At 47.0% G+C, this 12411-nt stretch overlaps 1 protein-coding gene across 1 annotated transcript in view; it reads right to left on the bottom strand.

The window, feature by feature from the left end:
- The window catches only part of bmp6 (bone morphogenetic protein 6), a 146046-nt gene that overhangs the window by 89563 nt on the left and 44072 nt on the right, over window positions 1–12411 (bottom strand). The window contains exon 2 of the mRNA XM_038810218.1: window positions 4160–4352. Coding sequence (XP_038666146.1) covers window positions 4160–4352 — 193 coding nt within the window. The remainder of the gene's footprint in view (window positions 1–4159; window positions 4353–12411) is intronic.

Here is a 12411-nt window from a genome sequence, read left to right as displayed (position 1 = left end):
GTGAGGTAACAGTGCTAACCACTGCGTCACCGTGCTGCCCCTCACGGCAAAGTCTAAAATCAAATAATTTCTCAGGATTGCCTTCTCAAAAAAAGACCTTTTCACTGGAGTTTATCTCCTCACTAATGATGGATTAAATGAAATGCACCTATCGAGCACAACCTTTAACAAGCTGTACAGCGATTAAATACTGTGGCTTTTGGACTTCATAGACTCCAACAGGGTAAATCATGGCTGTTTCTTTTGTACAACCCCCTTCCCCATAGCAATTTCCTAGTAGAGACCCTCGTGTTCTGGCACTTCATCCGAGGGAGAGTTGAGTTTTGCTTGTGAAAGGGAAAAGGAACACATGATTTAATGCTGACACAATGCCACCCATTGTGTGTGTTTGGCAACCTGCAAGATGTCTTATTTGTTTCTCTCTAACTAAGCGTGAAATTAGATTATTCATAACCTTTGAAAATATCCTCAGAGTGGATGTCTTATATCCACGCCTATTATATACATGTGCTAATAGTCTGCCCAGCAGCAACCCTAGCTACAGATTGGTTATGCAGTGAACTGTATTGTAAACCGCGCTTCAATCGGTTATAATGACCGGTCGGAAAATCTCTGAAGCCTTCCACCCAGAGGACCTCACAAATTGTGCACGCAGTCGGTTCACTGGTTCAGACACCCCACCCCCTCCCCCGTTAAAAAAGAAATAGGCGGATTGCTCGGGAATCACAGCAAATCAAATCCTGATCATCCCACCGTTACTTACGGTTTATCAGCAACGGTTAAGGTTAGATTTGGAATTCAGTCACCTGCAGATTTTTCAACAAAAAAAAAACCAATTTGAAAGTCAGCGCCCTGCTGCTCACCTCAACCATTCGCCAGTTTTAGTCCAGACAAACACACACTGGGTGGGATATTTTCCAGGTCCTGCCAGTGTATTGCCCTGGGCATTAACCAGAAAATTTTGAGTGCGGCTGTAATTCAAGCGGGACCAGAAAATCGCCGCCACTGTTAATTCACCAAATGGCGACTTCAGTGTGGTCCAACATCTACAAGCTCTTAATAGTATTGAACGTACAGGGGACTGAAACAGAAAACGGAGCGGAGATTTGCTGCTCGGATCAGATTTGGAATTTATTGATGGCATTTAGAAGGAGTGGCTAGTTTGTTTTAAAACCATGGTTGAGGCTTTACACATGAGCAGCTTCACACACTGAGCAAGGTCCCACAACCTTGTCGCATCGAAGCAAACTGGCCACAAAGCGGAATGTATCGAAAACATTTCCATTTTCAGTCATTCTTATTGCCTTGCCATGCACAGCTCTGAATGAAGAGGCAGCAGAGGGGCCATTGCCTCCTTCCAAAAGAACCACATGAGAATCTCCCAGAAATGCACTCTCTCAGGATTTTCCATCTTGGCTGATGTGCAGGTTAGGTGGATTGGCCGTGATAAACTGTCCCTTTGTGGCCACGGATGTGCCGGTTCGGTGGGGTTACGGGGAAAGGGTGGGGGAGTGGGTCTAGATAGGGTGCTCTTTCAGAGGGTCGCTACAGACTTGCTGGGCCAAACGGCCTCCTTTTCCACTGTAGGAATTCTATGGTTCCACAAAACTTCCCCCCCCCCCCCCCCCATCATTTCAACTCTGTCCCCTCACCCCTCTCTCACCCCCCCCCCCCACACCATCTCAACTGTCCTCTCACTCAAAGGCACAGTGGTTAGCACTGTTGCTGCACAGCACCAGGGACCCGGATTCGATTCCCAGCTTGGGTCACTGTCTGTGCGGAGTCTGCACGTTTACCCCGTGTCTGCGTGGGTTTCCTCCGGGTGCTGCGGTTTCCTCCCACAAGTCCCGAAAGACGTGCTTGTCAGGTAATTTGGACATTCTGAATTCTCCTTCTGCATACCCGAACAGGCGGCGGAGTGTGGCGACGAGGGTTTTTTTCACAGTAACTTCATTGCAGTTTTAATGCAAGTCTACTTGTGACACTAATAAAGATTATTCTTTCAAAAATTGTAGGTGTTTCATCTATTCACAAAGCATTTCGCCCAGTTAAAAGGGAAGATCGGATAATTTGCAGGCGACAAACCACACAATCCACTTGTTTTATTTTTAAATTGCTGCAGCGTTTTAACAAAGAAATCATTGAATAAGGAAATCACATGTCCACCGATCTCGGTTTCCACAAGTCACACAACCGAACAAATGCACCACGTCCGAGCTCGGACCATCGAGCAAGATTCCGGTCTTCAGTTCAGAAACAATTTAAAATAATTTAGGTGTTTTTTTTTTAATGCAATTAAGCCTGTAAAATAGCACTTTAAAAAATTTGTTTGAACCCTTATTTTAGATACGAGAAATTTTAGTTACGGGAGGTGAAAAATAAAGGAGGGAAAGGCAGCATGGTAGCATTGTGGATAGCACAATCGTTTCACAGCTCCAGGGTTCCAGGTTCGATTCCGGCTTGGGTCACTGTCTGTGCGGAGTCTGCACATCCTCCCCGTGTGTGCGTGGGTTTCCTCCGGGTGCTCCGGTTTCCTCCCACAGTCCAAAGATGTGCAGGTTAGGTGGATTGGCCGTGATAAATTGCCCCTTAGTGTCCAAAATTGCCCTTAGTGTTGGGTGGGGTTACTGGGTTATGGGGATAGGGTGGAGGTGTTAACCTTGGGGCTCTTTCCAGGAGCAGGTGCAGACTCGATGGGCCGAATGGCCTCCTTCTGCACTGTAAATTCTACGATCTATGATCTAAATCGTAGCAGATCTTCCAAGTGTGGGAAGGGGAGGAACAGGTCACTGCCTTGATGAGATCCTTCAGTATTACTCGATTATAAAAGGGGCCCCAAGTAATATTTTAACCACTCTTCCTTTTTTCAGACATCGTCCACCCACAGATGTTTCTGCTTTTGCTTCACGCATCCGGTGGTGGCCACCGCAGGAAATTCCCTCGGAGTTGTGCTTCACAACTCACGCAGTCAACTTCACAACTCACGCGGTGTTAATGACCTTTGCGCACGCCGCCCCTACCTGAATAAGGACGAAAGCTGATTTTTGTAATATTACAAATTCCAATAATTCCCACTACTGATTCAGGCCTGCACCCCTCCGTCAGGATACAGCAACCATTACAATTTTACCAGAGCATAAGTCTGGTCTGGCACAGCATTCCCCAGGCTTGCATCCGAGCAAATAAAAGCTGCTCTCAATTACAGCGAGCCACACCACACCTGTTCACAAATCATAACCCTGTCTCTCGAAAATTATCCCCTCGGACTAGTTGTTACACAAAATCTGGCGGTGTTGGTGGTAGTGGTGGGCGAAGAAAGAGCGACAGAGAGAGAGAGAGAGGAGGGAGGGGGGTGTAAACAAAGTTGTTACCTGAAGGGGTGTAATCAGCCTTTAAAACATGCCCCTTTGTAAAAAATTATGCAAGCTTAATTCCATGGCCAATTCAAAGTTGCTTTTTCTGGCAGAACACACGACTGCCAGCCGCAATGATCACTTATTTTAGTCAGGCACAGCCATTTTAGGCCACTGGGGTGTATTCCTGAAAGATCCTGTTTGCTTTCGGAATGTCTGCTCTAAATCTCGGCCTCGGGCAGCACCACGTTTTAAGAGTTTATACTCTGACAACGCCCGTCATTGCTCCGAATGGAACGGTATATGACAAGCAACTCCAGAGGGAATGGATACATTTGAATAGTGTGTACTTACCTGGAATCCATTGGGCAAGGAAACAATTAGCATGGTCACGTAAAACAAACACTTGGGAGGGAGTGTCAGAAATATCCTGTCAGGGATTAGGTTGAAAAGCCAAACCTGCAGGCTGGAATTATTTTTTAAAGTACATTTTTCGATCACACTGCCACAGAGCACAGTAGAAGTCCAACATGCTGCATCAATACTGTGCAGAAGGAGGCCATTCAGCCCATCGAGTCTGCATCAACCCTCCGAATCAGCACCCTCGGCCCACTCACCCCGCCTTATCCCCACTTGTCCTACACATCTTGAAGGGGCACTTTTAGCATGGCCAACCCACCTCACCAGAACACGTTTAGACTGCGGGAGGCCAGCTCTATCCCTGCAAATCTGCACTTGATGGTTCATCAGCCCATTGGTCTCAACTGGGGGAGGGGAAGCACTTTATTCTCAAAGCCCACACTCACCTGTTCATGTGCTCATGGAGCACCTGGTAGATGCTGATCTCAAACGTTTCATTCTCGAAACGCCCTCTCACCCATTCCTTAAAAATACGGAACTCTGCAGCAGTGACAGCCTCTCCTTCCGGAATCCGGGACAGGTTAAATTTATACTCCTGCTGATGCGGTTGGTAGAGAGCAAAGCTTTTATCGTGCTCAACTGCAGGAAGAAGAAAAATAAATAAATCGAAAATTAAAGAAGTCAAAAATCAAAATGCAGGCACTTGAAGTGCTGTATTTACACAAAACTCCCATGAAAGGCCAATATTCTGATGCATTTATTCAGCTTCGTAAATCCACGCTGCATAGAGCTCATTACCCGGGACATGGCAGGGGTACAGTCTGTGTTGGCATGGAAAGCTCATTCAGCTACACACTGATTGCCTGCGTGGCAGAAGCTGTACCAGCTTATGGGTGACAGATACACAGACTGCATTATATTGCTGAGCCTGGCAACATGGAGAAACTTCCCAGACTCAGAATTAACTTGTCCCTTTATCCGTCACCTTTTGTGACCCCCACCAGAATCGCTCACGTCTTTGTTCTAACTTTCTTCCCTCGGATTGTTGTCAAGCCACAAAAGGCAATAACAAATAATCTAGCACAGAAAGTGTGTGTTAGCGAGAGGCAAAGACACAGATACGGGAGAACACGCTGTGGTCTGCGCACGCAAGTGTAGAATTGTACAAAATGCCAAGTCATCTTGTAGTGTCTCTAATTTTAGGTGGCTGATCTTGAAAGGGAAAAAGAGTGCAATTTCTGTAACAAGAATTCCAACTTCCAGTTATATTGCACCAGGACATTTCCCATGCTGTGTTAGAAGGGAATGGGAAGCAAAGCCAGTGCAGAAGGAGGCCACTCGGCCCATTGCGTCTGCACCAACCCTCTGAAAGAGCACCCCCCCCACCTAAGCCTGTCACCCCATAACCTCACCTCACCTGCACATCTTTGGGCTGCGGGAGGAAACCGGAGCACGCGGAGGAAACCCACGCGGACCCGGGGAGAACGTGCAAACTCCACCCAGACAGTCGCCCAAGGCTGGAATTGAACCTGTGTCCCTGACGCCGTGAGGCAGCAGTGCTGACCACTGTGCTGCCCATCTCGGCTTCCTCCCGCGGTTCCCAGCACAGATGCCAATCTGCAGCTAATTCATTTCGCTCCATGTGATATCAAGAAACAGCTGAAGGCACTTTATACAACAAAAGCTATGAACCCTGAAAACATTCTGGCTGTGGTACTGAAGGCATGTATTCTAGATTTAGACGTGACCCAAGCTAAGCTGTTCTAGCACAGCTATAATATTGATATTGATCTGACAATATGAAAAAAACACCCAGATATTTTCTGGTCATAAAAAGCTGCCTTTGATTTACAGGCCATCTGATGTAGTTTAAAAGAGGATTTTGTTAACATTGCACCAAGGGTTATCGTAATTTTATCATGAATTCTTGGCTGAATTTCAAAAGTTAAAGTCATCTCTGCTGAGTTCAGAGCAAACAGGGTGAGTGACAGTTTAACTTATGACACTAATAAAGATTATTATTATAAGAGGCTATTAAAGAATTGGTTGCCTTTAATGTTTTTTTAAAATAAGAGATTAACCACTTGAGGAGATTTAAAACCTTGGTATGGGTTTCACGAATGGGAGTTGCTCTCCCCCCCCCCCCCCCCCCCCCCCCATCCCCCACTATCAAGTGTAAGCGCTGTATTAGATTGTTCAAAGTTTCCTTTCTGCTACTTCAAATGGCTCCCAAGGTTTGCCCCCTGGTGGATACTGGGTGAATGGCTATGGAGGTGACACAAGGGGGCCTATGAGCAGTGAGCATCAGCGGGCGTAATAGCCCCGAAAACAACCCAACATAGATCCAGAAAACCAAGGCAGGATTTCTAACCAGCCCGCCTTGGCACTCGCCCAACCCCCCAGAGGCCTGTTAGGCCTGCTCCCAGGGTGAACAGGTCCAACTCTATCCTGCCACCAACTCCGAGAAGCAAAATCTGGTTCTAACGGGGCCTTTTAAACCAAGGCAGGTCTGTCGAGTCAAGAAATTTCCCAGCTTGGGCCATTCACATTGGTGGTGGTGAAAATCGAGCCCGATGTAATCATTAAAAATGAAAAAAAAACATGATTCGAGGTTCCTGTAACATCGCGTTGCTCTTCTGGTTTCTGCACATGACTGATGTGTTATCGCCACCGGGGGGTAGCGGTTTGGTTGGGTGACCTGCACGACTTCCTGCGGTTGGAGAAGATAAAGTATGAGTTAAGGGGCTCAGCAGGGGATTTTAGGAAAGGTGGGGGAGGGGGTTGTGACCGTGTTTGAGGAACTGCTCGTCACATGTGGGTGGGTGGGGGGGGGGGGGGGGGGGGGGGGGTGAAAAGGCGGGAAATCTGTACAGACTGTATAGTTGATTGTTGGGAAGCAGGTTTCCCAGGGGTGTTTCTTTGCTGTAACTTGCTTTGATACATGTTTGTCATGAAATACATTTTTTTTTTAAATGACTGATGTGTTATAATAGCCAGAGTTAAACTAGCTGCCAAATTTTGAATGTTTCTGCTGTGGGTGACGGAGTTTGAAGCTGTTAATCCCAGCCACACAGGCCAGGGAGAAGTGCTGGTGGGGATGGGAGGAAAACACAGAGGGGAGGTTCTCACGCACCGGCTCGAATGAAGTTTCAGAGCTCATTTTATTTCCAGTTCATAAAGCACTATAACCCCATAACCTCAGCTCACCCGCACATCTTTGGGCATAACATTAAGATTATATTGGCAAAGGGCAGCACGGTGGTGCAGTGGTTAGCACAGCTGCCTCACGGCGCTGAGGCCTCAGGTTCGATCCCGGCTCTGGGTCACTGTCCGTGTGGAGTTTGCACATTCTCCCCGTGTTTGCGTGGGTTTCGCCCCCACAACCCAAAGATGTGCAGAGTAGGTGGATTGGCCACGCTAAATTGCCCCTCAATTGGAAAACATAATTGGGTAATCTAAATTTTTGATTAAAATTTTTTTTCAAAAGATTATATTGGCACCAAGGTTATGAAAATGACGACCCTCCCGCCACTTCTGAGGCAGGTGAAAATTACACCCTCAGCAAATTCGATCAGGGCCTCGGGCTATTCAATTTCTCACATCACAAACGGAAATTATTTTTGGAGATTCTTAAAACTTTCTAGCACTATTTGAAGTTCACTTAATCTCCATGAAGTTCGCTTCTAACAAATAATAAACTATTTAACATACTTCACTCCCTTATTTGAACTTCTGAGACTGATAAAAAGCAGCCTCTTGTCATTCGCACCCATTAAAGAATTGCCTTATATCGTCACTGACATCAGGTGTGCGAGATACATATTCTTATCAATTGGTATCCTTTTCAAAGTTCAGCCAGAAAGCCACCGCTAATAAGATGTTTTAGGCATTTGACAAGATGCATCTGCTCTATAAATGCACGGCAGGTGCACAGTGGTTTTGAGAAATATCTGCAAACTGAAACAGGAGCCAGAATCCAACCCGACACTCAGGCAAAGGGGAGGGTTCTTTTGTTTGTTCGTGGGATATAGTTGTCATCGGCTAAGCCAGCATTTTCAGGAGGTCTCGTGGCACAGTGAGTAGCATCCCTGCCTCTGAGCCAGAAGCTCGAGGTTCAAGCCCACCCCAGGACCTGATGGCCAGGGAAGGTGCGTTCCTGACGCGGTCAAACAGGTAGCGTGTGGCAACCCGCAAGTCCTTCCAAACACGCCAATGGCTGGCGGTACAAGTGGGAGACACTCCTGGTCAGCCACGCTTGATGTGGAGTGGCGCCCCTCAAGCTATCAGCCCCTGGCGACAAGCTAGAGACCTGTTGCGGGAATTACTCGCCATGGAAACGTAGCTTCTAGCACCACTAGGTGCGGGTAGAGAATTGGAAGCCAGCATTTACTGTCCATCCCCAATTGACATCGAGGAGGTGGTGAGTCACCTTTTCCTGAACCACTAGTCTGTACGGTGTAGGACCTGCAATTGGGCAAAGAACAAAAAGAAAAGGTGTAGTTCATATTCTGTAACTGGCAATTTGCCTCAAATTGAATTAACATTAAGATTATATTGGCAACGGGCAGCACGGTGGCCTAGTGGTTAGCACAACTGCCTCACGGCGCTGAGGCCCCAGGTTCGATCCCGGCTCTGGGTCACTGACCGTGTGGAGTTTGCACATTCTCCCCGTGTCTGCGTGGGTTTCGCCCCCACAACCCAAAAATGTGCAGAGTAGGTGGATTGGCCACACTAAATTGCCCCTCAATTGGAAAACAGAATTGGGTAATCTAAATTTTTTTTTAAAAAAGATTATATTGGCACAAAGGTTATGAAAATGGTTACATCCCCGTTCTCTTCCCCACCCTTACATTAGCACCTTGATCAACTTTGGTTTAGGACAGAAATGTGATTTAGGAGTTTGTTCAAATATATCTATCTCCTCTCTCTCTCTCTCCCAACTCCCCCCCCACCCCCAATCAATGAAGTCATTCTGTTGGCATTTTCCAGAGATCTTAGTTTATGATGTGTCTTATCTTCCAGGGCTTTGAAAGGGGCACATATAAGCAAAGTTAAATTCCTAGCATTAAACAGCCTCCTCACGAATTGACTTCCTTTGCTGCAAGCTCATGAATAGTCGGCGACTCTTGGATTTAATGATTACCATAAAGCCACTTCAAAGTTGCATGTCCTTGAGAAACCTTTTAGTGAGATGGTGCCGAGGTCCCAGGTTTGATCCCGGCCCTGGGTCACTGTCCGTGTGGAGTTTGCACGTTCTCCCCGTGTTTGCGTGGGTTTCGCCCCCACAACCCAAAGATGTGCAGGTGAGGTGGATTGGCCACGCTAAATTGCCCCTTAATTGGAAAAAGTGTTTTCTGTACTCTAAATTTATTTTTTAAAAGCTTAACGTTGTTTTCAGTTTGTCGGTATTTACGGGTCTGCAGTTGCACACGGAGCTCAGGGACCAATGGCAGATCCTAAAGCATTGACATACTGGTACTCCTTAGTCTGTACTTTTTTTTAAAAAAAAACCTATTTCATCATTTCTGCTGAAGTTCGATCCTGGTCATGTGTTGGCTGTATGGATTTAGATGGTGTGTCTTTCATGTTATGATTTTTCAATTTATTGACAGGGTGTGCATGTTGCTGGCCAGAACTTATTGTCCTTCCCAAGCAACTGAGTGGTTGGCTCAGCCATTGCAAAAGACAGTTAACAATCAACCACATCGACAAGGGTGACAGATGAGGTTTTGTGGCATTCCCGTAGTTTAATTGTCACCATATATGATCGACAGTAAAATCCCAATGGGTGGAATCCCCGTGGATCTGCCCACAAACATGTTCAGTGAAGCTTCATGTGAGCAGAGGAGGCCCCGCTCCCACATCGCCAGGCAACCCGATACGCCAAAGTCAAAAACAACACATTCAAATGCCAATTGAAAACACAGTAAAGCAGTAAATATTTGGAAAGTCTTTATTCAATTTGTCCACACCTTACAACGGCCCGATCTTGTGAAACAGCTGGAGGCTTGCATTGAAACAATTTCGGGAGATTGGTCCGGGAGACCTTTTTCTGCTTAGCAAGCTGCCTGCAGATGTGGGCGATACAGTTCGCCATGTCGTCAATGCAGTCAAACATGTTTTCAGTATTTTTGTCCTGAAATGGAGTCCTCAGTTGAAGAACACGTTGCATCAACGATTACTACATCCACCAGTTAAGTAATGCAGCTTTCGGCATCACCCTCCTCGTACGTTCCCATGATTCTCTGCTGGAATTTCCACGCCAGCTTCAGCAGCCGAGCGAACAGCATTGGGTTGGTTGGGCTCACCTTGCTCCCCTACATTCTCAATGTGTTCCACAGCCGGAACCTGCTTGAACCCGTCATGGTGGAAACAGTTAGCAATTGTGGGTTCCGTAACCATCTTCCACACTCTCTTCATCGCGAACACGGCCTCCAGTACATTTGGATTGCACTTCTGCTCAATGGTAACTTCAACAACCAGAGAAATCAGTGGGCTTTCCGTTTCTTAATCACGCCCTGATCCACTAACCGGAGCTTGGCTGGGGTGTTGGTAGGCAAGATCATCAGCTTGACACACTCGAGGCCTGTCACCGTGGCGGCTTGTGGGCCAGTTGTCTTCCTTTTATCGATAGGTTTTGCCCACTTTTCTGATCCCCGCGTTATAAAATGCTGGAGGTCACCTGGAGAAGTGTTGTCAGTCTCGCAGTGCATGGGAAGTGTCTCGGCATTCGTGAAGCAACACAGCTTCTTGGAGTATCGCAGGAAGTGGCAGCTTGTTGGTGCCATCCATGTTGGGACAGAGCAGCGACGAGCTGCTTTCTCAACTTTTCATGTTTCATCTTTAAAGAACAAACTGGTAAACACAGGAAACAGTCTGGCTTCGTCACATTAAAAATGTTTTGTGGTGCATACTTGTTCAAGATGCGGGCAAGACCATTTTGAAACCAATCATCTGTTATTCTGCCGTAGCCACTGCACATTCACCACTAACCACGTAGGAGGCGGTACCATTGTCTTGTCATGACTCAGTCCAGCCAGCCAGCACGGCAGATTACCTGCACGTGGACTAGTTTCTTTACTAGGGTGACCTCTCTTTCCTGCAGGGCTGGACAGGAGATGGGAGCATTCTCTGCTCGGGCTTCCTCGAGCCATGTTAATAGAGCAACTTTAATGTTGGGATAGGCAGCCGTTCTCATCCTCTTCTATGCTGGAGGGAATGGCCACTTGGCGTTCCAAGATGTTCGCCTCATGTACCACAATGGTGGACAAACGCGACGGCGGAACGTTCCAGGCCTTTGTGATGTTCGCTTTCCACTTCATGTGGTTGAACGCCCGTTCTGGTCAGCTTGGTCATATGAGTTTAGCCCAATATTAGGGCAGCATGGTAGCATAGTGGTTAGCACTGTTACTTCACAGCTCCAGGGCCCCAGGTTCGATTCCCAGCTTGGGTCACTGTCTGTGCGGAGTCTGCACGTTCTCCCCGTGTCCTCATGGGTTTCCTCCGGGTGCTCAGGTTTCCTCCCACAAGTCCCGAAAGACGTGCTGTTAGGTAATTTGGACATTCTGAATTCTCCTTCAGTGTACCCGAACAGGCGCCGAAATGTGGCGACTAGGGGCTTTTTCACAGTACCTTCATTGCAGTCTTAATGTAAACCTACTTGTGACAATAATAAAGATTATTATTATTGTCAATTAGCTCGGCTAATCCGGAATTTCCAGTTCAGAATTTCAACTGATCACAGGCATCGTCCTATGGGATCTTCCATACTGTCAGAGTGATTGACTACTTTGATATAACTGGAATTTTGCTCTGGATTACAAGTCCAATGACATAACTTTTAATACCAATGTACGCCTCACATCAGAACCCTGCTTTGGATCAACTCTGGAAGGAACGATCCTGGAAGTGATCCTCGCATTTAGAAGTGGAGGACATTCCCCAATCGGTTTTGGTGCATCAGCAAAAATTTCTGGGTTCACAGGTGATGGGAAAACTGGAGGCCATCAAGATAAGTGACCCAAAAAATCTCAAAGGAATTCAGAACCATCTTCTTAACCCAGAGAGCGGTGGGAATGTGGAACTTGTGACCAAGGTTGGTAGTTGAGGTGACCAGTGTAAATGCATTCAAGGGGCGGCACATTGATTAGCACTGCTGCCTCACAGCGCCGAGGACCAGGGTTCGATCCCAGCCCCTGGTCACAGTCCATTTGCCACACTGCACCAGGGACGTAGGTTCGATTCTGGCCTTGGGTAACTGTCTGAATAGAGTTCACACTTTCCATGTCTGCGAGCCTTCAGGTGCTCCAATTTCCGTTCACAGTCCAAAGATGTGCAGGTTAGTTGGATCAGCCATGATCATTTCCCCTTAGTGTCCAAAGTTGGGCAGATTGGATGGGGTTGCAGGGATGGGGCAAGGGAGAGGGCAAGGGTAGAGTGCTCTTTCGGAGGGTCGGTGCTGACTCGATGAACTGAATGGCCTCCTTCTGCACTTTAATGATTCTACGGGTCTCCTTGCTAGTGATTCTATGGCTCTTCTTGCTTATCAAGAATCTATCTAGATGCCTTAAAAATGTTCAAAGACCCTTGCTTCCACTGTCTTCTGAGGAAGTACATTCCAGAGACTCAACCCTCAAGAGACAAAAAATCTCTCATCATTGTTATGGGTCAGGGTTCAGAGAACCCCAAAGTGTACCCT

The sequence above is a fragment of the Scyliorhinus canicula genome, chromosome 10, assembly GCF_902713615.1.
Source record: "Scyliorhinus canicula chromosome 10, sScyCan1.1, whole genome shotgun sequence".
Lineage (NCBI taxonomy): Eukaryota > Metazoa > Chordata > Chondrichthyes > Carcharhiniformes > Scyliorhinidae > Scyliorhinus > Scyliorhinus canicula.
This window is presented reverse-complemented; position numbering and strand designations above follow the sequence as displayed.